Source organism: Oncorhynchus masou, chromosome 29, assembly GCF_036934945.1.
Source record: "Oncorhynchus masou masou isolate Uvic2021 chromosome 29, UVic_Omas_1.1, whole genome shotgun sequence".
Lineage (NCBI taxonomy): Eukaryota > Metazoa > Chordata > Actinopteri > Salmoniformes > Salmonidae > Oncorhynchus > Oncorhynchus masou.
Window position 1 is genome coordinate 1,897,109 of NC_088240.1, and position 22,482 is coordinate 1,919,590.

General features: G+C 47.1%; 1 protein-coding gene across 1 annotated transcript in view; it reads right to left on the reverse strand.

The window, feature by feature from the left end:
• Nucleotides 1–5,877: 5,877 nt before the first annotated feature.
• LOC135521386 (insulin-like growth factor 2 mRNA-binding protein 3-B) overlaps nucleotides 5,878–22,482 on the reverse strand; it is a 107,204-nt gene continuing 90,599 nt past the window's right edge. The window contains exons 9-14 of the mRNA XM_064947287.1: nucleotides 15,883–15,951; nucleotides 9,487–9,606; nucleotides 7,475–7,549; nucleotides 7,171–7,302; nucleotides 6,945–7,058; nucleotides 5,878–6,730 (exon numbers count right to left, since the gene is read on the reverse strand). Coding sequence (XP_064803359.1) covers nucleotides 6,632–6,730; nucleotides 6,945–7,058; nucleotides 7,171–7,302; nucleotides 7,475–7,549; nucleotides 9,487–9,606; nucleotides 15,883–15,951 — 609 coding nt within the window. The 3' untranslated portion in view covers nucleotides 5,878–6,631. The remainder of the gene's footprint in view (nucleotides 6,731–6,944; nucleotides 7,059–7,170; nucleotides 7,303–7,474; nucleotides 7,550–9,486; nucleotides 9,607–15,882; nucleotides 15,952–22,482) is intronic.

A 22,482-nucleotide genomic window follows, 5' to 3' on the forward strand; every position in this document is an offset into this window, starting at 1 on the left:
ATTGGCTACTGGACATGTAAGGGTTGACATTTCTAAAAGGTTGTATCTTGGACATTCACAGCTGGCACGCCATTTTAGACATTTCCCTGACTGAGAGGCAGGTGTAAAGCCAAACGCGGTTGTCTGAACCCCCACACACAAACTCCCACTAACACTCTGCAACACTACAAGACATCACCCCCTCACAACACTACAACCCGACCCCAACACAGGCCCTTAAAGGGCGTTGTTGTTTAAACCTCCCCTCACCTCTTCATAAGGTACACATCATCCCATTTTAAACATGGCTACCTCTTCATCTCAACAGGCACCATTTTAAGACCTTAATATCTCACTTTAGATAATCTTCAAGAAGAGTGTTGAAAACAACCACTGTAACTACATCCCTAATGAAACCCTATACCCTATATAGTGCACTACTTTTGACCAGGGCCCTATGGCACCGTATTTGGTATTTTATTAGGATCCACATTGGCTGTTGCAAAAGCAGCAGCTCCTCTTCCTGGGGTCCACACAGAACATGAAACATAATATAGAACATTAATAGATAACAACAGCTCAAGGACAGAACTACATACATTTTTAAAAAGGCACACGTAGCCTAAATATCAATGGACAAACTATCTAGGTCCAATAGGGGAGAGGCGTTGTGCTGTGAGGTGTTGCTTTATCTGTTTTGTAAAACCAGGTTTGCTGTTTATTTGAGCAATGTGAGATGGAAGTCCATGCAATAAGGCTCTATATAATACTGTACGCTTTCTTGAAATTGTTCTCGATTTGGAGACTGTGAAAAGACCCCTGGTGGCCTGTCTGCTGGGATAAGTGTGTGTGTCAGAGCTGTATGTAAGTTGACTATGCAAACAATTTGGTATTTTCAACACTGTTTATTGTAAAAAAATAAGTGATGCAGTTAGTTTCTCCTCAACTCTTATCCAGGAGAGACTGGTATGCATAGTATTTATATCAGTCCTCTGATTACAATGAAGAGCAAGATGTGCCGCTCTGTTCTGGACCAGCTGCAGTTTAACAAGGTCTTTCCTTGCAGCACTATACCATATGACTGGACAATAATCAAGATTAGACCAAACTAGAGCCTGCAGAACTTGCTTTGTGGCGTGTGGTGTCAAAAAAGCAGAGCATCTCTTTATTACGGACAGACCTCTCTCCATCTTTACAACCATTGAATCTATATGTTTTGACCATGACAGTTTACATTCTAAGGTAACATCATGTAATTGAGTCTCCTCAACTTGTTCAACAGCCACACCATTCATTGCCAGATTCAGTTGAGGTCTAGAACTTAGGGAATGATTTGTACCAAATACAATGCTCTTGGTTTAATAGATGTCCAGGACCAATGTATTATTGTCCACGCATTCCAAAACAGACTGCAACTCTTTGTTAAGGGTTTCAGTGAGTTCATTAGCTGTGGTTGCTGATGCGTATATGGTTGAATCATCAGCATACATGAACACACATGCTTTGTTCAATGCAAGTGGCAGGTCATTGTCTATAAGCATGCAAAAAGTCTGTTAATTTGTTTACAGAGGGGCCTCCCGGGTGGCGCAGTGGTCTAAGGCACTGCATCAGTGCTAGCTGTGCCACTAGAGATTCTGGGTAAGAGACCATGGGGCGGCGCACAATTGGCCCAGCGTCGTCGGGGTTAGGGAGGGCTTGGTCGGCAGGGATATCCTGGTCTCATCGCTCACTCCTGTGTTGGGCCGGGCGCAGTGCACGCTGACCAGGTGTTTCCTCTGACACATTGGTGTGGCTGGCTTCTGGGTTGGTTGTGCATTGTGTCAAGAAGCAGTGCGGCTTGGTTAGGTTGTGTTTCGGAGGAAGCATGGCTCTTGACCTTCACCTCTCCCAAGGCTGTACGGGAGTTGCAGTGATGAGACAAGACTGTAACTACTACCAATTGGATACCATGAAATTGGGGGGTAAAAAAATAAAATTGACAGAGAGATAGCATTGTATTTGGTCAAACACAATTTTTCCCAACAGTTTTCTAAGAGCTGGCAGCAAGCTTATAGGTCTGCTGTTAGAACCAGTAAAGGCTGCTTTACCACTCTTAGGTAGCGGAATGACTTTGGCTTCCCTTCAGGCCTGAGGACAAAGTCTTTCCTCTAGGCTCAGATTCAAAATATGACAGATACGAGTGGCTATAGACTCAGCTACAATCCTCAGTAGCTTTCCATCTAAGTTGTCAATGCCAGGAGGTTTTTCATTATTTATTTTTTTTATTCATGAATATAATTGCTCACTGTTTGTCGTGGGCATTTCCTGCCTAAGTTTGCCCATTGTGCAAATGAAATAATCATTAAAATAATTGGCAACAAATGGTTTTGTGATGAATAAGTCATCTGAATTGATGAAAAATGGAATTTAATTTGGAGTTGAATTTGTCTTTCTGTCCATTATTTCATTTAAAGTACTCCAAGTTGTTTTCTACATAATTCTTTATATCATTGATCTTAGCGTCATAATGAAGTTTCTTCTGCTTTTTGTTGAGTTTAGTCACATCATTTCTCAATTTGCAGTCAGTCAGCCAGTCAGATGTGCAGCCAGACTTATTAGCCACTCCTGTTGCCCCATCTCTTTCAACCATACAGTTGTTCAACTCCTCATCGATCCATGGAGCCTCAACAGTTCTAACAGTCAGCTTCTTAACAGGTGCATGTTTATTAATAATTGGAAGAAGCAATTTCATAAATGAATCAAGTGCAGTGTCTGGATGCTCCTCATTAATCACATCAGACCAACAAATATTTTTAACATCATCCACATAAGAGTCAGAGCAAAATCTTTTGTATGATCTCTTATACACTGTTTTAGGACCAGCTGATGGAACTTTGGCTTTCCTGCATATAGGCACTATATTGTGATCACGGCATCCAATGGGTATGGATATAGGTTTAGAACAAAGTTCTACAGTATTAGTAAATATTTGACCGATACATGTGGATGATCTTGTTCCTGTAGTGTTTGTAAACACCCTGGTAGGTTGATTAATAACCTGAACCAGATTACAGACACTGGTTACAGTGAGAAGCTTCCTCTTGAGCGGACAACTTGATGAAAACCAGTCAATATTCAGGTCCCCAAGACAGTAGACCTCTCTGTTTACATCACATACACTATCAAGCATTTCACACATTATTTAGATACCCTAACCCTAACCCCCAAAGAAAAGGCATTCCCCCCCCCCATAAGCATTACAGGGATATGACTGAATATATACAACAACACCTCCCCTATAAACATTACAGGGATATGGCTCTGAATATATACAACAACACCTCCCCTATAAACATTACAGGGGTATGACTGAATATATACAGCAACACCTCCCCAATAAACATTACAGGGATATGACTGAATATATACAGCACCTCCCCTATAAACATTACAGGGATATGACTGAATATATACAGCAACCCCTCCTCCATAAACATGCCTGTCTCTTCTGTAAATGTTATATCCTTGTATTGCTACTGCTGTATCATCAAATTAATGATCTAAGTGAGTCTCAAATGGCTAATATATGAATGTTATCAAGTTATTGACTTTATTTCTAAAGCTGCATATATTAATATGAGCTGTTTTCAGCCCTTTCCTGGGTCGCTGATCAGAGGTAGACATAATACTGAAAAGAGCAAAGCAAGAGAAAGACATATACATTCAGCAGGCCATTAATCAGTTGGTGTGTGTGTGTGCGGCGGGGTTGAAGCTACGAGCCCGTAGGCTCGGCTCTCTCATCCCTTCCAGGCTTCTGGGAGGGAGGGTGGACAATGAGACTGTCATAGTGGATGTACGCAATGTCCTCACGCACTCTGGCAGTCCTGGTTGAGGAATATATACGTTCCTCTCAAGTTATTGACTCTTTCCAAAACAGCTACCTTGTCCTTGAACCTCAGGAACTTGACCAGTCTGGGCCTGTCACCTGCAATCTTCCTGTGGTCCATCTTCAATTTCTCAGATCATTTCCCTCACTTTGCTCTCAGACTCCGCCCAGGTCTCATGTTGAGATTCTGCAATTCCGTCCACAACCATGTTCTGCCTTGATTATCCCTCGAGATAAGAATGATGTAAAACTCTGATTATCATGGATTCACATACAGAACTGATGTCCTCTCTCAATGACTTACAGATTGCTGTCATCTTGCCGTTTTCCTGCTTCAACTCGTCGAGCTGACCCTGGGAGAACTGCAAACTGTTCTTCAGGTCCTGGACCTCTCTGGTTAGGTCGCTCATTTTTCATTTTAAAAGATTCACGTGTGATAGAGAGACACCACTGTCCTCAACGGTAGTCCTGCTGGCTTTGGTCTTTGTCATGGTAGCTAGCAACGTAGGTTATGCTGTTACTCCTCTCAGTTCCAGACAGGGCAGGTCACAGGGAAGATTGAAAACAACAAACAGCAGGGATCGAGACAGCCACAAACCCGGGTCAATCAGCGGTCCCAGCCACAATGGCTAACCGCGTTGCGGACTGCGTTCAAGAACACCCCGCTAACTTTATATGCAGCTAGGCTAGCAGCTAGACTAGCTGAGACGCCAAATAGTTCCTCAGACCCATCCTTGGTCGGCAGGATCACTGGAAAGAGACAACAGTCCAAGCAACTATTCCCTATATATAGTGCACTATTTTAGACCGCAGCCCTATGGCACCCTATTCCCTATATATATTGCACTACTTTAGATAGGGGCCCTATGACACCCTATTCCCTATATATAGTGCACTACTTTAGACCGCGGCCCTATGGCACCCTATTCCCTATATATAGTGCACTACTTTAAAACGTGGCCCTATGGGCCCTGTATATGGAATAAAAGGCTGAAAAAAAATATTATAATGTAAAAAAAAAAACAGATGTGAAAATGAAGGAAGCGGAGATGCAGGAAGGAAAAGCAGAAAGTCAAATCAGATATGAACAGTAAGAAATGGGCGGAGGGGATGTCCTTAGCCCCTGGCGGAGTGGGTGTCCTTAGCCCCTGGTGGAGGGGGTGTCCTTAGCCCCTGACGGAGTGGGTGTCCTTAGCCCCTGGCGGAGTGGGTGTCCTTAGCCCCTGGCGGAGGGGGTGTCCTTAGCCCCTGGCGGAGTGGGTGTCCTTAGCCCCTGGCGGAGTGGGTGTCCTTAGCCCCTGGTGGAGGGGGTGTCCTTAGCCCCTGGCGGAGGGGATGCCCTTAGCTGTTGACACTGCCGTTGACACTGCCGTTGACACTGCTGTTCACACTGCTGTTGACACTGCCGTTGACACTGCCGTTGACACTGCCGTTGACACTGCCGTTGACACTGCCGTTCACACTGCCGTTGACACTGCCGTTGACACTGCTGTTCACACTGCTGTTCACACTGCTGTTCACACTGCTGTTCACACTGCTGTTGACACTGCTGTTGACACTGCTGTTGACACTGCTGTTCACACTGCTGTTGACACTGCTGTTCACACTGCTGTTGACACTGCTGTTGACACTGCTGTTCACACTGCTGTTGACACTGCTGTTGACACTGCTGTTCACACTGCTGTTCACACTGCTGTTCACACTGCCGTTGACACTGCCGTTCACACTGCCGTTGACCCTGCCGTTGACACTGCCGTTGACACTGCCGTTGACACTGCCGTTCACACTGCCGTTGACACTGCCGTTCACACTGCCGTTGACACTGCCGTTCACACTGCCGTTCACACTGCCGTTGACACTGCCGTTGACACTGCTGTTCACACTGCTGTTCACACTGCTGTTCACACTGCTGTTGACACTGCTGTTCACACTGCTGTTGACACTGCTGTTCACACTGCTGTTGACACTGCTGTTGACACTGCTGTTCACACTGCTGTTGACACTGCTGTTCACACTGCTGTTCACACTGCTGTTGACACTTTTCTCCTTATTCCCTATATGGGCCTATAGAGCCCCAACTAAAGTTCCATGTTCTACTGAAAGCCCATTTCAATCTAGGAAATATCCAGTTTTGTTAGATATTAAGCCACAACATGCGCTGTCATTCCATCTGCTGTGTAACCGAATACCAGGCCATAGTTTAGTATATACCATTGTATGTCTACGGGGCTCTGGTCAACAGTAGTGCACTATGTAGGGAATAGGGTGCCACTTGGAAGGCACGATGTGTTCTACTCTGTCTTAGTACTGTTAAGGATACTGACTTTTATCATTAATGTGAACCACAAGCGTCTCAGACAGTCCTTCTCCCTGAATCACACCATCATACTCATCATTCTACTAAACTACAGAACTACCTTCATAATGCCATCATGTCTGTTTTGATGTTGTCTGTCTGTTAGGCCTACTGTATGTTAGTTAGCCTACTTCCATCCTACTTCATCTTGTTTTTATATATGTTTTGTATTTTGACATTTCCGTTTCCTCTCCCCGTCCTCTCTCTCCGCTCTGGGCTGGCAGTGCACATAATGCCCCAAGCCTTTGACTCTCATCACTTTTCCCCCCCGATCAATTAAGTTCTTTGGTTTTGTTCCCGGTTCTGCTGTTCTGCTTTGCCTTGTCCCATTGGCTGGTCTGGCCGTCTGTCCAGGTGGGAGGGCTACATTCATTGGCTTGAGCCCGCTGGAGAGAGAAAGGGGGAGTGAGCCGCACCGCTCTACCTGCTGGTCACTTAGAGTGGTGCATGCTGGGAGCTCCCTGCTGCTGGTGTTTCTGTTCCTGCTGTTTCACCTGCTGGATGATCTCACGGATCTTCCTCTGAGCAGACTGGAAGAAACATACTGTATTTTAGGATTGAATCATGTCAAAGTGTTTTGACTTGAACATTACACTGGTCCTGTGTGACTCAGTCGGTAGAGCATGGCAGCCATAGGAAAATGTATGCACAGACACCTGTACGTTGCATTGGACAAAAGGTGTCTGCTAAATGGCATATTATGACATATTATATATGACTAGAGCAGAAAATACATGATATCACCTGACTGGCGAAGAAATGCCCGCTGATCTTTACGAAGACCTCATCGTTCTCGTCTGGCGTTTGGTCTCGTGGCACGATGACCTCTGCACTGGTCAGGTTCTGCAGCTCATTGACCTAGAGAGGCCAAGAGATCATGACTCCTGACTGGAAAGACACTGAGCGCATTTCAAAGAGCACCCGGCATGGCGCTGTGACTCCGACTGCATGTACAGTTGTTGTTACTCACGGTTTTGCCTCCCTTGCCGATGACTCGTCCGGCTGCATTCGAGGGAACTTTGATATGTGTCTCTAGCTTCACTTCGTCCTTCGCTGTGAAGAAGTTTTCCTCTTTCAGCTTCCCAAATATCCTGCCCTGGGCCTGGAAGTCACAACACAGGAGAAGACATATGGAAACTACAGGCTGGTACAGGTGAGCAGATGTTAAGGGTCTACCAGGCTGCTGACCTGGAATGGAACGGAGACTGACATGGCTACAGGCCAGTACTGCTGAATGCTGATGGCTGAAGATGTTGACATAGACGTGTGTTTACCTTAAACTGAGCTGCTGGAGGTCCGGTGATCATGACCATCCTCTCAGTGACGCCAGGGTTCTCTGCTGGGGCGATCTTGGGGACAGGGAGAGGTTAGAGGGTCACCACCTCAATCATGCCTTGAAGAAACTCTGAATCATGCAGTGTTACGGCCCAAGTCGACCACATTGCAATATTCACAGCCAGACCTGAGCCAAAGCTGTTGAGAGAACATGCCTTCCTCTTTAGGATGCCTGGTCCGTTATGGTTAGAGAGGATCTTTAGGATGCCTGGTCTGTTATGGTTAGAGAGGATCTTTAGGATGCCTGGTCTGTTACGGTTAGAGAGGATCTTTAGGATGCCTGGTCTGTTACGGTTAGAGAGGATCTTTAGGATGCCTGGTCTGTTATGGTTAGAGAGGATCTTTAGGATGCCTGGTCCGTTATGGTTAGAGAGGATCTTTAGGATGCCTGGTCTGTTATGGTTAGAGAGGATCTTTAGGATGCCTGGTCTGTTACGGTTAGAGAGGATCTTTAGGATGCCTGGTCCGTTATGGTTAGAGAGGATCTTTAGGATGCCTGGGATGCCTGGTCTGTTATGGTTAGAGAGGATCTTTAGGATGCCTGGTCCGTTATGGTTAGGATGCCTGGTCTGTTATGGTTAGAGAGGATCTTTAGGATGCCTGGTCTGTTACGGTTAGAGAGGATCTTTAGGATGCCTGGTCTGTTACGGTTAGAGAGGATCTTTAGGATGCCTGGTCTGTTACGGTTAGAGAGGATCTTTAGGATGCCTGGTCTGTTACAGTTAGAGAGGATCTTTAGGATGCCTGGTCTGTTAGACAGTTAGAGAGGAGGATGCCTGGTCTGTTACGGTTAGAGAGGATCTTTAGGATGCCTGGTCTGTTACAGTTAGAGAGGATCTTTAGGATGCCTGGTCTGTTAGTCAGCTGTCAACAGAGACTGTTTGTAGAGATACAGGAGTCTTAAGATCCTCAGCAGGAGTCCAGAAAGCCCCTGTGACTCAACCAACCCTGACCACAGAACAGTGACTCAAACAACCCTGACCACAGAACAGTGACTCAAACAACCCTGACCACAGAACAGTGAGATTCAAGAGTTGGATGATCCAGGGATGCTTTCAAGGCCCTTTGCTTTCCTTAGTCGCGGTAACATTTTCTAATGTCAATAGACCCTAACCCCAACACCTAACCCCTGACCCTAACCCCAACCCCTAACCCCTGACCCTAACCCTTTCCTTAGTCGCAGTAACATTTTCTAATGTCAATAGACCCTAACCCCAAACCCCAACCCCTGACCCAAACCCCAACCCCTGACCCTAACCCCTGACCCTAACCCCTAACCCCTGACCCTAACCCTTGACCCTAACCCTTTCCTTAGTCGCAGTAACATTTTCTAATGTCAATAGACCCTAACCCCTAACCCCAACCCCTAACCCCTAACCCTAGCCCCCAACCCATAGCCCCCAACCCATAACACCTAACCCCTAACCCTTTCCTTAGTCGCAGTAACATTTTCTAATGTCAATAGACCCTAACCCCAACCCCTAACCCATAGCCCCCAACCCATAACCCCTAACCCTTTCCTTAGTCGCAGTAACATTTTCTAATGTAAATAGACCCTAACCCTAACCCCTAACCCCAACCCCTAACCCCCAACCCCTAACCCTAGCCCCTGACCCTAACCCTTTCCTTAGTCGCAGTAACATTTTCTAATGTAAATAGACCCTACCCCTAACCCCTGACCCCAACCCCTAACCCCCAACCCCCAACCCCTAACCCTAGCCCCTGACCCTAACCCTTTCCTTAGTCGCAGTAACATTTTCTAATGTAAATAGACCCTAACCCTAACCCCTAACCCCTGACCCCAACCCCTAACCCCCAACCCCTAACCCTAGCCCCTGACCCTAACCCTTTCCTTAGTCGCAGTAACAATTTCTAATGTAAATAGTTTATGATTTGCTGTAAGAAGAAAATAAATATTTCTATGTTGTTAAAAAAGGAGATGTCCTCCTACCTTGATGGAGGCCCCAGCGAAGCGTGCTAGCTGTTTGATGTGCTGCCCCTTCTTCCCGATCAGAGCCCCTACCGCCTGGGTTGGGATTAAGAGATACACCACCTCCTGCTCTGGAGCCTGCTGAGAGACAACACACAGAACGTGTCTAACATTTTCACATTTAAAGTTCACCTCTGCTCTTGCTTCTATAATTATACAAAATTAAAGGTTATTAGAGTAAACTGAAAATGAACTAAAATAAAAAAAATCATACATTATGTTTAGTTTTTGTCTTCTAAACTTTGGGCAAAAATCCAAGTAGGGTTAAGCTTTTTTTCCTAATGGGGTTTTCCAAGTTTCAATGTCACATACACAAGCCTTTCTTTCAAACTCGAAACCCAACAATGTAATAATCAATAACAATGTACTACCCCCCCTTAAATGATTTAGATGCACTATTGTAAAGTGGCTGTTCCACTGGATGTCAGAAGGTGAATTCACCAATTTGTAAGTCGCTCTGGATAAAAGCGTCTGCTAAATGACGTAAATGTAATGTGATGTACTAGAAAAAACAAGAAATATGAAGAACATAGTAAGTAAGCATCATATATACAGGGTCAGTTCCAGGACCATATTTATAATGTCAAATCAAATTGTATTTGTCACAAGCGCTGAATACAACTTTCTTACAAGCCCTTAACCAAGAATGCAGTTTTCAGAAAATACCCCCAAAAAAGTAAGAGATAAGAAATAATTAAAGAGCAGCAGTAAATAACAATATCGGGGCTACATACATGGGGTACTGGTACAGAGTCAATGTGGAGGCTATATACAGGGGGTACCAGTACAGAGTCAATGTGGAGGCTATATACAGGGGGTACCAGTACAGAGTCAATGTGGAGGCAATATACAGGGGGAACCAGTGCAGAGTCAATATGGAGGCTATATACAGGGGGAACCAAACCAGTACAGAGTCAATATGGAGGCTATATTCCTAGGGGTACCGGTACAGAGTCAATGTGGAGGCTATATACAGGGGGTACCGGTACAGAGTCAATGTGGAGGCTATATACAGGGGGTACCGGTACAGAGTCAATGTGGAGGCTATATACAGGGGGTACCGGTACAGAGTCAATATGGAGGCTACATACAGGGGGTACCGGTACAGAGTCAATGTGGAGGCTATATACAGGGGGTACCGGTACAGAGTCAATGTGCGGGGGCACCGGTGTCGAGGTAATTGAGGTAATATGTACATAATATATTGGTAGAGTTATTCAAGTGACTATGCATAGATAATAACAGAGAATAGCAGCAGTGTAGAAAGGGGGGAGGCAATGCAAATAGTCTGGGTAGCCATTTGATTAGCTGTTCAGGAGTCTTATGGCTTGGGGGTAGAAGCTGTTAAGAAATCTCTTGAACCTAGACTTGGCGCTCCGATACCGCTTGCCGTGTGGTAGCATAGAGAACAGTTTATGACTAGGTTGGCTGGAGTCTTTGACCATATTTGGGGCCTTCCTTTGACACCGCCTGGTAGAGGTGCTAGATGACAGGATGCTTGGCCCCAGTGATGTACTGGCCCGAACGCACTACCCTCTGTAGTGCCTTGCGATCGGAGGCCGAGCTGTTGCCATACCAGGCCGTGATGCAACCAGTCATGCTCTCAATGGTGCAGCTGTAAAACCTTTTAAGGATCTGGGGACCCATGACAAATGTTTTCAGTCTCCTGAGGGGGAATAGGTTTTGTCATGCCCTCTTCATGACTGTCTTTGTGTGCTTGGACCATGTTAGTTTGTTGGTGATGTGGACACCAAGGATCTTGAAGCTCTCAACCTGCTCCACTACAGCCCCGTCGATGAGAATGGGGGCGTGCTCTGTCCTCCTTTTCCTGTAGTCCACAATGATCTCATTTGTCTTGATCACGTTGAGGGAGAGGTTGTTGTCCTGGCACCACACGGTCAGGTCTCTGATCTCCTCCCTATAGGCTGTTTCGTCGTTGTAGGTGACCAGGCCTAACGTTGTTGTGTAATCGGCAAACTTAATGATGGTGTTGGAGTCGTGCCTGGCCATGCAGTCATGAGTTAACAGGGGGTACGGGGAGGGGGACTGAGCACACACCCCTGAGGGGCCCCTGTGTTGAGGATCAGCGTGGCGGATGTGTTGTTACCTACCCTAACCATCTTGGGGTGGTCCATCAGGAAGTCCTGGATACAGTTTCAGAGGGAGGTGTTCAGACCCAGGGTCCTAAGCTTGGTGACAAGATTGGAGTGGACAATGGTGTTGAACGCTGAGCTGTAATCAATGAACAGCATTCTTATCTTGGTGGGTGAGGGCAGTGTGGAGAGCAATTGCACCATCTATGGATCTATTGAGGTGGTATGCAGATTGTAGTGGGTCTAGGGTGTCTGGGATGGTGGAGTTCATGTGTGCCATAAGCCAATCTTCTGGGTCGGTGACGGCCCTCATACCCGGCACGATGTTGTCAAAGCGTGCATAAAATGCATTGAGTTCGTCTGGTAGAGAGGCATCATTGACTCTGCGGAGAACATAGCAGGACTTTTACTTATTCCTGTCTTCGGTCGTAGCCTCAGGGTTGTCTACAATAGCTCTGTGTGCAGTAGCCTTTAGTTTAGCTCCAACCTCTGTTAATCCAGGGCTTCTGATTGGTGATGTGTCAAATCCTCACCATGGGGACAACGTCGCTGATCCATTTTGTATTGAAGCCAGTGACGGAGGTGGTTAGCGCGTCAATGTTATTGACGGAGTCTCGAAACAACATATGCCAATCAGCGCTACAAAGCAGTCCTGTAGCATAATCTCTGATTCTGCTGACCAATTCTCAACAGAGTGAGTCATGGGTACTTCCTGTTGGGAGTTTCTGATTGTAAACAGGAAGCAGGAGTACGGAGTCATGATCTGATTTGCCGAATGATGGAAAGGGGAGGGTCTTGTATGCTTGCGTGTTGGTAGAATAACAGTGGTCTAGAACTTTATCTCCCCATGTGTATTAGTGTCACGGAATAAAAATTGCCGGCAAACACAAAAGCAGACTCTGGATGAAGGTTTTCTTGCTTGTTTATAGCTTTGTACAGTTTAAGTGTCAGATTGTTATTTTTCTTGTCCTGAAGTGGAATGTCTACAACAGTAACAATAACAGCTGAAAACTCCCTCGGGAGGTAGAAGGGTCGGCATTTGACCTTCAGGTATTCCAAGATGGGTGAACAATTAGTCGACACTTCCACCGCACTGGAGCTAGCACAACAGTTGATGAAGAGGCAAACCCCTCCCCCCTTGATTTCCCTGACTCTACTGTCCTGACCACCCGGTGAATGGAGAAGCCATAGAGTTCAATAGCAATGTCGGTATCTTGTTTCAGAAAAGCAGATCAAATCAAATCAAATTTATTTATATAGCCCTTCGTACATCAGCTGATATCTCAAAGTGCTGTACAGAAACCCAGCCCAAAACCCCAAACAGCAAGCAATGCAGGTGTAGAAGCAAGGTGGCTAGGAAAAACTCCCTAGAAAGGCCAAAACCTAGGAAGAAACCTAGAGAGGAACCAGGCGATGTGGGGTGGCCAGTCCTCTTCTGGCTGTGCCGGGTGGAGATTATAACAGAACATGATGTTCAAATGTTCATAAATGACCAGCATGGTCGAATAATAATAAGGCAAAACAGTTGAAACTGGAGCAGCAGCACGGTCAGGTGGACTGGGGACAGCAAGGAGTCATCATGTCAGGTAGTCCAGATATTATTGCAGTTTCAATAGTCCCATTGGTAGCAAATCTGTGATCGGAGGTCCTCCATCTTACTATTATTATCAAGTGACTGTACATTAGCCAGTAGAATTGAGGGATGATCAGAGGTCCTCCATCTTATTATCTAGTGACTGTACATTAGCCAGCTGAATGGAGGGACGATCAGAAGTCCTCCATCTTATTATCTAGTGACTGTACATTAGCCAGTAGAATGGAGGGACGATCAGAGGTCCTCCATCTTATTATCTAGTGACTGTATATTAGTCAGTAGAATGGAGGGACGATCAGAGGTCCTCCATCTTATTATCTAGTGACTGTATATTAGTCAGTAGAATGGAGGGACGATCAGAGATCCTCCATCTTATTATCTAGTGACTGTACATTAGCCAGTAGAATGGAGGGACGATCAGAGATCCTCCATCTTATTATCTAGTGACTGTACATTAGCCAGTAGAATGGAGGGAAGAGGTGGCTGACAAAATAGATCCTCCATCTTATTATCTAGTGACTGTACATTAGCCAGTAGAATGGAGGGAAGAGGTGGCTGACAAAATAGCAAAGTTGGGTCGGAGCCTGCAAAACGGCGGCCATCCAGTACGGCGCCATTTTATCTTCAAGCTTCTGAATCTGGCGGGTAAATGCTGACAGTAGATGCCAATGTTTCAAATAGACCTAGCTTGTGCACCACTAGCTATCAGTAGCTAACAGGGAAGAAATCTGAGGGAGAACACAGAGCGTGACACTGGACAGCTTGTTGACCAGTGAATGGGCCATGCTAGAACAGTTTGCTGACCAGTGAACGGGCCAAACTAGAACAGCTTGCTGACCAGTGAACGGGCCAAGCTTGAACAGCTTGCTGACCAGTAAACGGGCCAAGCTTGAACAGCTTGCTGACCAGTGAACGGGCCAAGCTAGAACAGTTTGCTGACCAGTGAACGGGCCAAACTAGAACAGCTTGCTGACCAGTGAACGGGCCAAGCTAGAACAGCTTGTTGACCAGTGAACGGGCCAAGCTAGAACAGCTTGCTGACCAGTGAACGGGCCAAGCTAGAACAGCTTGTTGACCAGTGAACGGGCCAAGCTAGAACAGCTTGTTGACCAGTGAACGGGCCAAGCTAGAACAGCTTGCTGACCAGTGAACGGGCCAAGGTAGAACAGCTTGTTGACCAGTGAACAGGCCAAACTAGAACAGCTTGTTGACCAGTGAACGGGCCAAGCTAGAACAGCTTGTTGACCAGTAAACGGGCCAAGCTAGAACAGCTTGTTGACCAGTGAACGGACCAAGCTAGAACAGCTTGTTGACCAGTGAACGGGCCAAGCTAGAACAGCTTGCTGACCAGTGAACGGGCCAAGCTAGAACAGCTTGCTGACCAGTGAACGGGCCAAGCTAGAACAGCTTGTTGACCAGTGAACGGGCCAAGCTAGAACAGCTTGCTGACCAATGAATGGGCCAAGTTAGAACACACCGACCAACTTCCAACTGAAAGCCAGCAGCTGTCTGTCGTGATGCAGTGCCTTCTCAATCTTGAGGCAGACTTGCAGTCAACTACTGTTGCAAAACCGTTGGCACAGGTCCTCCTGAAGTCACTGAATGAGGGCTTCGCATGCATACTGAATCCTCTGGCAGTCAACTTCTATCCAACCCCTACAGCAGTATGCCTGATGGATCCAAGTGTCTCTGGCACTTCACTCAACAGAGATGGAGCCACTAAGGGAAGCAGTCTTTTGTACTTCAGCTAATCAGAAGGTACAGCAGTGGAGCAGCAGGACCCCAGGAAGATGCCAGCACAATGAATTCAGCAAGCATCTCAACCACAGTGCTTCAGAAATATAGCTTCCTCGCATCAAAGATTGTGTCTGAGACCACTGTCTAGCCGGATGGTCAACCTGGCAGGGCATTCAGTGCCTGTGTGAGCTGTGGAAATACCTTGCAGCTGTTTTTAGTTATAAGTTATTATTAAAGTTAAAGCATTGGATTGGTGTAAACATGGGCAAGAGTTTACTTCCCGCCATATTTATTACATTTACATTTAAGTCATTTAGCAGACGCTCTTATTGTACCAGTCTAGGTGCTTATCCTTTAAATCAAAGTCACATTAGGATTTATTTATAATTTGGAGTTGTATGGAGTCCTCTAGTGGCCAGAAGTCTGTGTTTAGCTTGGGCAGAGCCATTGGATACGAGTCATTTTGGTTTAATCAACTGGGCGGGACTTCCAAATTCATTGGCTGGTCCCTCATTCCCGTCTCACAGACACCATCATGACACCGATACACAGATGTTATGTCTACCCAGCTGGTCCCTCATTCCCGTCTCTATCCAGTGGCAGGAAGTGACATCCCCCCAAAAAACGAACTATAGGCCTACAACACATACAGTAAATGGTTCCTAGCCTCCCATAGGCTACTTTCTAAAACTGATAGAAAGGTTTTTAATAAAACTAGTCAATCCAGTCTGAAAACTAACTGAAACTGAACTTCAACTAGAATGACTATTAAAAATTTAAAAAATGACTAAAAATAAAAAAACAAATAAAAACTAATATTCAATCACAAAACAATAATAACCTTGTTGAAACAAAGGCTAATTATCTTGGAGTTGCATGTCACTGTTCAGAAATAAAGTGAGGACCTAAAATGTGTGTGAAATGAGGACTTACTGAGTGCTGGCACTGTATGGCACTGGCTGGTAGAACCCCATACAAACCACCAAGATGTGAAGAGGGACACTGTGGAGACAGACTGGGGTGAGATGGGCTGTACAGAGGACACATCTCTTCCCCTCCTTGTATATAAGCACTGTGAGTCATTTATTAAATCACGTACATGCACGGATCTCACTCACACCAATTTACCTGCTTCAAGATTGATTCATTTCTCTGCAAAAATAAAATGATTTCTGCTCCTCCACATTGTATACAGAATTTCATGCCATGGAGTGTATTCACGAGGAAGGGCCTGTAGATTAGTGTAGTGTACTCACAAGGAAGGGGCAGTAGTGTACAGTGTACTCACTAGGAAGGGGCAGTAGTGTACAGTGTACTCACTAGGAAGGGGCTGTAGTGTGTAGTGTACTCACTAGGAAGGGGCTGTAGTGTAATAGTGTTCTCACTAGGAAGGGGCTGTAGTGTGTAGTGTACTCACTAGGAAGGGGCTGTAGTGTGTAGTGTACTCACTAGGAAGGGGCAGTAGTGTGTAGTGTACTCACTAGGAAGGGGCTGTAGTGTGTAGTGTTCTCACTAGGAAGGGGCTGTAGTGTAGTAGTGTTCTCACTAGGACGGGGCTGTAGTGTAATAGTGTTCTCACTAAGAAGGGGCTGTAGTGTGTAGTGTTCTCACTAGGAAGGGGCTGTAGTGTGTATTCACTAGGAAGGGGCTGTAGTGTGTAGTGTACTCACTAGGAAGGGGCTGTAGTGTGTAGTGTACTCACTAGGAAGGGGCAGTAGTGTGTACTCACTAGGAAGGGGCAGTAGTGTGTATTCACTAGGAAGGGGCTGTAGTGTGTAGTGTACTAACTAGGAAGGGGCAGTAGTGTGTATTCACTAGGAAGGGGCTGTAGTGTGTAGTGTACTCACTAGGAAGGGGCTGTAGTGTGTAGTGTACTCACTAGGAAGGGGCAGTAGTGTGTACTCACTAGGAAGGGGCAGTAGTGTGTACTCACGAGGAAGGGGCTGTAGTGTTGTAGTGTACTCACTAGGAAGGGGCTGTAGTGTAGTAGTGTACTCACTAGGAAGGGGCAGTAGTGTGTACTCACTAGGAAGGGGCAGTAGTGTGTACTCACGAGGAAGGGGCTGTAGTGTGTAGTGTACTCACTAGGAAGGGGCTGTAGTGTGTAGTGTACTCACTAGGAAGGGGCTGTAGTGTGTAGTGTACTCACTAGGAAGGGGCTGTTGTGTGTAGTGTACTCACTAGGAAGGGGTTGTAGTATGTAGTGTACTCACTAGGAAGGGGCTGTAGTTTAGTAGTGTTCTCATTAGGAAGGGGCTGTCGTGTGTAGTGTACTCACTAGGAAGGGGCTGTAGTGTGTAGTGTACTCACTAGGAAGGGGCTGTAGTGTAATAGTGTTCTCACTAGGAAGGGGCCGTAGTGTGTAGTGTACACACTATAAAGGGGCTGTAGTGTGTAGTGTACTCACTAGGAAGGGTCCGGGGTGTAGTGTACTCACTAGGAAGGGTCCGGTGTGTAGTGTACTCACTAGGAAGGGTCCGGGGTGTAGTGTTCTCACTAGGAAGGGTCCGGGGTGTAGTGTACTCACTAGGAAGGGGCTGTAGTGTGTAGTGTACTCACCAGGAAGGGGCTGTAGTGTGTAGTGTACTCACTAGGAAGGGGCTGTAGTGTGTAGTGTACTCACTAGGAAGGATCTGTAGTGTGTAGTGTACTCACTAGGAAGGGGCTGTAGTGTGTAGTGTACTCACTAGGAAGGGTCCGGGGTGTAGTGTACTCACTAGGAAGGGGCTGTAGTGTGTAGTGTACTCACTAGGAAGGGTCCGGGGTGTAGTGTACTCACAAGGAAGGGGCTGTAGTGTGTAGTGTACTCACTAGGAAGGGTCTGGGGTGTAGTGTACTCACAAGGAAGGGGAAGTAGTGTGTAGTGTACTCACTAGGAAGGGGCTGTAGTGTGTAGTATACTCACTAGGAAGGGGTTGTAGTATGTAGTGTACTCACTAGGAAGGGGCTGTAGTGTGTAGTGTAATAACTAGGAAGGGGCAGTAGTGTGTACCCGCTAGGAAGGGGCAGTAGTGTACTCACTAGGAAGGGGTTGTAGTATGTAGTGTACTCACTAGGAACTCACGAGGAAGGGGCTGTAGTGTGTAGAGTACTCACTAGGAAGGGGCTGTAGTGTTGTAGTGTACTCACTAGGAAGGGGCTGTAGTGTTGTAGTGTACTCACTAGGAAGGGGCTGTAGTGTGTAGTGTACTCACTAGGAAGGCGCAGTAGTGTGTACTCACGAGGAAGGGGCTGTAGTGTGTAGAGTACTCACTAGGAAGGGGCTGTAGTGTAGTAGTGTTCTCACTAGGACGGGGCTGTAGTATAATAGTGTTCTCACTAGGAAGGGGCTGTAGTGTGTAGTGTACTCACTAGGAAGGGGCTGTAGTGTGTAGTGTACTCACTAGGAAGGGGCAGTAGTGTGTACCCGCTAGGAAGGGGCAGTAGTGTGTACTCACTAGGAAGGGGTTGTAGTATGTAGTGTACTCACTAGGAAGGGGCAGTAGTGTGTACTCACGAGGAAGGGGCTGTAGTGTGTAGTGTACTCACTAGGAAGGGGCTGTAGTGTTGTAGTGTACTCACTAGGAAGGGGCTGTAGTATAATAGTGTTCTCACTAGGAAGGGGCTGTAGTGTGTAGTGTACTCACTAGGAAGGGGCTGTAGTGTGTAGTGTACTCACTAGGAAGGGGCTGTAGTGTTGTAGTGTACTCACTAGGAAGGGGCTGTAGTATAATAGTGTTCTCACTAGGAAGGGGCTGTAGTGTGTAGTGTTCTCACTAGGAAGGGTCCGGTGTGTAGTGTACTCACTAGGAAGGGTCCGGGGTGTAGTGTTCTCACTAGGAAGGGTCCGGGGTGTAGTGTACTCACTAGGAAGGGGCTGTAGTGTGTAGTGTACTCACCAGGAAGGGGCTGTAGTGTGTAGTGTACTCACTAGGAAGGGGCTGTAGTGTGTAGTGTACTCACTAGGAAGGATCCGGGGTGTAGTGTACTCACTAGGAAGGGGCTGTAGTGTGTAGTGTACTCACTACGAAGGGTCCGGGGTGTAGTGTACTCACTAGGAAGGGGCTGTAGTGTGTAGTGTACTCACTAGGAAGGGTCCGGGGTGTAGTGTACTCACAAGGAAGGGGCTGTAGTGTGTAGTGTACTCACTAGGAAGGGTCTGGGGTGTAGTGTACTCACAAGGAAGGGGAAGTAGTGTGTAGTGTACTCACTAGGAAGGGGCTGTAGTGTGTAGTATACTCACTAGGAAGGGGTTGTAGTATGTAGTGTACTCACTAGGAAGGGGCTGTAGTGTGTAGTGTACTAACTAGGAAGGGGCAGTAGTGTGTACCCGCTAGGAAGGGGCAGTAGTGTGTACTCACTAGGAAGGGGTTGTGTATGTAGTGTACTCACTGTGCGCAGTAGTGTGTACTCACGAGGAAGGGGCTGAGTGTGTAGAGTACTCACTAGGAAGGGGCTGTAGTGTTGTAGTGTACTCACTAGGAAGGGGCTGTAGTGTTGTAGTGTACTCACTAGAAGGGGCTGTTTTAGTGTACTCACCAGAGAGTTAAGCGTGTACTCACTGTAGGAAGGGGCTGTAGTGTGTAGAGTACTCACTTCAGGAAGGGGCCATAGTGTAGTAAGTGTTCTCACTAGGACGGGGCTGTAGTATAATAGTGTTCTCACTAGGAAGGGGCTGTAGTGTGTAGTGTACTCACTAGGAAGGGGCTGTAGTGTGTAGTGTACTCACTAGGAAGGGGCAGTAGTGTACCCGCTAGGAATGGCAGTAGTGTGTACTCACTAGGAAGGGGTTGTAGTATGTATGACATCACTAGGAAGGGGCATAGTGTGTACTCACAGGAAGGGGTGTAGTGTGTAGTGTACTCACTAGGAAGGGGCTGTAGTGTTGTAGTGTACTCACTAGGAAGGGGCTGTAGTATAAAGTGTTCTTAGGAAGGGGCTGTTGTGTGTGTACTCACTAGGAAGAAAAAAAAGTGTGTAGTGTACTCACTAGGAAGGGGTTGTAGTATGTAGTGTACTCACTAGGAAGGGGCTGTAGTGTGTAGTGTACTCACTAGGAAGGGGCTGTAGTATGTAGTGTACTCACTAGGAAGGGGCTGTAGTGTGTAGTGTTCTCACTAGGAAGGGGCTGTAGTGTGTAGTGTACTCACTAGGAAGGGGCTGTAGTATGTAGTGTACTCACTAGGAAGGGGCTGTAGTGTGTAGTGTTCTCACTAGGAAGGGGCTTTGTGTATTTTAGAAGGGGCTTTAAAAGTATGTACTCACGAGGAAGGGGCTGTAGTGTAGTAGTGTACTCACTAGGAAGGGGCTGTAGTGTAATAGTGTTCTCACTAGGAAGGGGCCGTAGTGTGTAGTGTACTCACTAGGAAGGGGCTGTAGTGTAATAGTGTTCTCACTAGGAAGGGGCTGTAGTGTGTAGTGTACTCACTAGGAAGGGGCTGTAGTGTGTAGTGTACTCACTAGGAAGGGGCTGTAGTGTGTAGTGTTCTCACTAGGAAGGGGCTGTAGTGTGTAGTGTACTCACTAGGAAGGGGCTGTAGTGTGTAGTGTACTCACTAGGAAGGGGCTGTAGTGTAGTAGTGTTCTCACTAGGAAGGGGCTGTCGTGTGTAGTGTACTCACTAGGAAGGGGTTGTAGTATCAGCAAATCAGTGTACTCACTAGGAAGGGGCTGTAGTGTGCAAGGTACTCACTAGGAAGGGGCTGTAGTGTAATAGTGTTCTCACTAGGAAGGGGCTGCGTGTGAGTGTACTCACGAGGAAGGGGCTGTAGTGTAGTAGTGTTCTCACTAGGAAGGGGCTGTCATTCAGTGTACTCACGAGGAAGGGGCTGTACAGTGTTCTCACTAGGAAGGGGCTGTAGTTAATAGTGTTCTCAGTAGGAAGGGGCCGTGTGTAGTGTACTCACGAGGAAGGGGCTGTAGTGTAGTAGTGTTCTCACTAGGAAGGGGCTGTCGTGTGTAGTGTACTCACGAGGAAGGGGCTGTAGTGTGTAGTGTTCTCACTAGGAAGGGGCTGTAGTGTAATAGTGTTCTCACTAGGAAGGGGCTGTCGTGTGTAGTGTACTCACGAGGAAGGGGCTGTAGTGTAGTAGTGTTCTCATTAGGAAGGGGCTGTAGTGTAGTAGTGTACTCACTAGGAAGGGGCAGTAGTGTAATAGTGTTCTCACTAGGAAGGGGCTGTCATGTGTAGTGTACTCACTAGGAAGGGTCCGGCAGTGTACTCACTAGGAAGGGTCCGGGGTGGAGTGCTAGGAAGGGTCCGGTGTGTAGTGTACTCACTAGGAAGGGTCCTGTAGTGTTCTCACTAGGAAGGGTCCGGGGTGTAGTGTACTCACTAGGAAGGGTCCGGGGTTAGTGTACTCACTCAGGATGGGGCTGTAGTGTGTAGTGTACTCACTCGAAGGGTCCTGTAGTGTACTCACTAGGAAGGGGCTGAGTGGTGTGCATCACTAGGAAGGGTCCGGGTCTAGGTACCAAAGGAAGGGGCTGTAACAGTGTAGTGTACTCACTAGGAAGGGTCTGGGGTGAAGTGTACTCAATAGGAAGGGGCTGTGTTGTGTAGTGTACTCACTAGGAAGGGTCCGGGGTGTAGCATGTACTCACTAGGAAGGGGCTGTAGTGTGTAGTGTACTCACTAGGAAGGGAAAGGGGTGTAGTGTACTCACTAGGAAGGGGCTGTAGTGTGTAGTACTCACTAGGAAGGGTTTGGGGTGGTTTACTCACCTGTAGTGTTAGTGTACTCACTAGGAAGGGTCCGGGGTGTAGTGTACTCTGGGAAGGGTCCGGGGTGGAGTGTTCTCACTAGGAAGGGTCCGGTGTGTAGTGTACTCACTAGGAAGGGTCCGGGGTGTAGTGTCTCCTTCACTAGGAAGGGTCCGGGGTGTAGTGTTCTCACTAGGAAGGGTCCGGGGTGTAGTGTACTCACTAGGAAGGGGCTGTAGTGTGTATTGTACTCACTAGGAAGGGGCTGTAGTGTGTAGTGTACTCACTAGGAAGGGGCTGTAGTGTGTAGTGTACTCACTAGGAAGGATCCGGGGTGTAGTGTACTCACTAGGAAGGGGCTGTAGTGTAGTAGTGTACTCACTAGGAAGGGTCCGGGGTGTAGTGTACTCACTAGGAAGGGGCTGTAGTGTGTAGTGTACTCACTAGGAAGGGTCCGGGGTGTAGTGTACTCACTAGGATGGGGCTGTAGTGTGTAGTGTACTCACTACGAAGGGTCCGGGGTGTAGTGTACTCACTAGGAAGGGGCTGTAGTGTGTAGTGTACTCACTAGGAAGGGTCCGGGGTGTAGTGTACTCACAAGGAAGGGGCTGTAGTGTGTAGTGTACTCACTAGGAAGGGTCTGGGGTGTAGTGTACTCACTAGGAAGGGGCTGTGTTGTGTAGTGTACTCACTAGGAAGGGTCCGGGGTGTAGTGTACTCACTAGGAAGGGGCTGTAGTGTGTAGTGTACTCACTAGGAAGGGTCCGGGGTGTAGTGTACTCACTAGGAAGGAAGTGGTGTACTCACTAGTGAAGGGTCCGGGGTGTAGTGTACTCACTAGGAAGGGGCTGT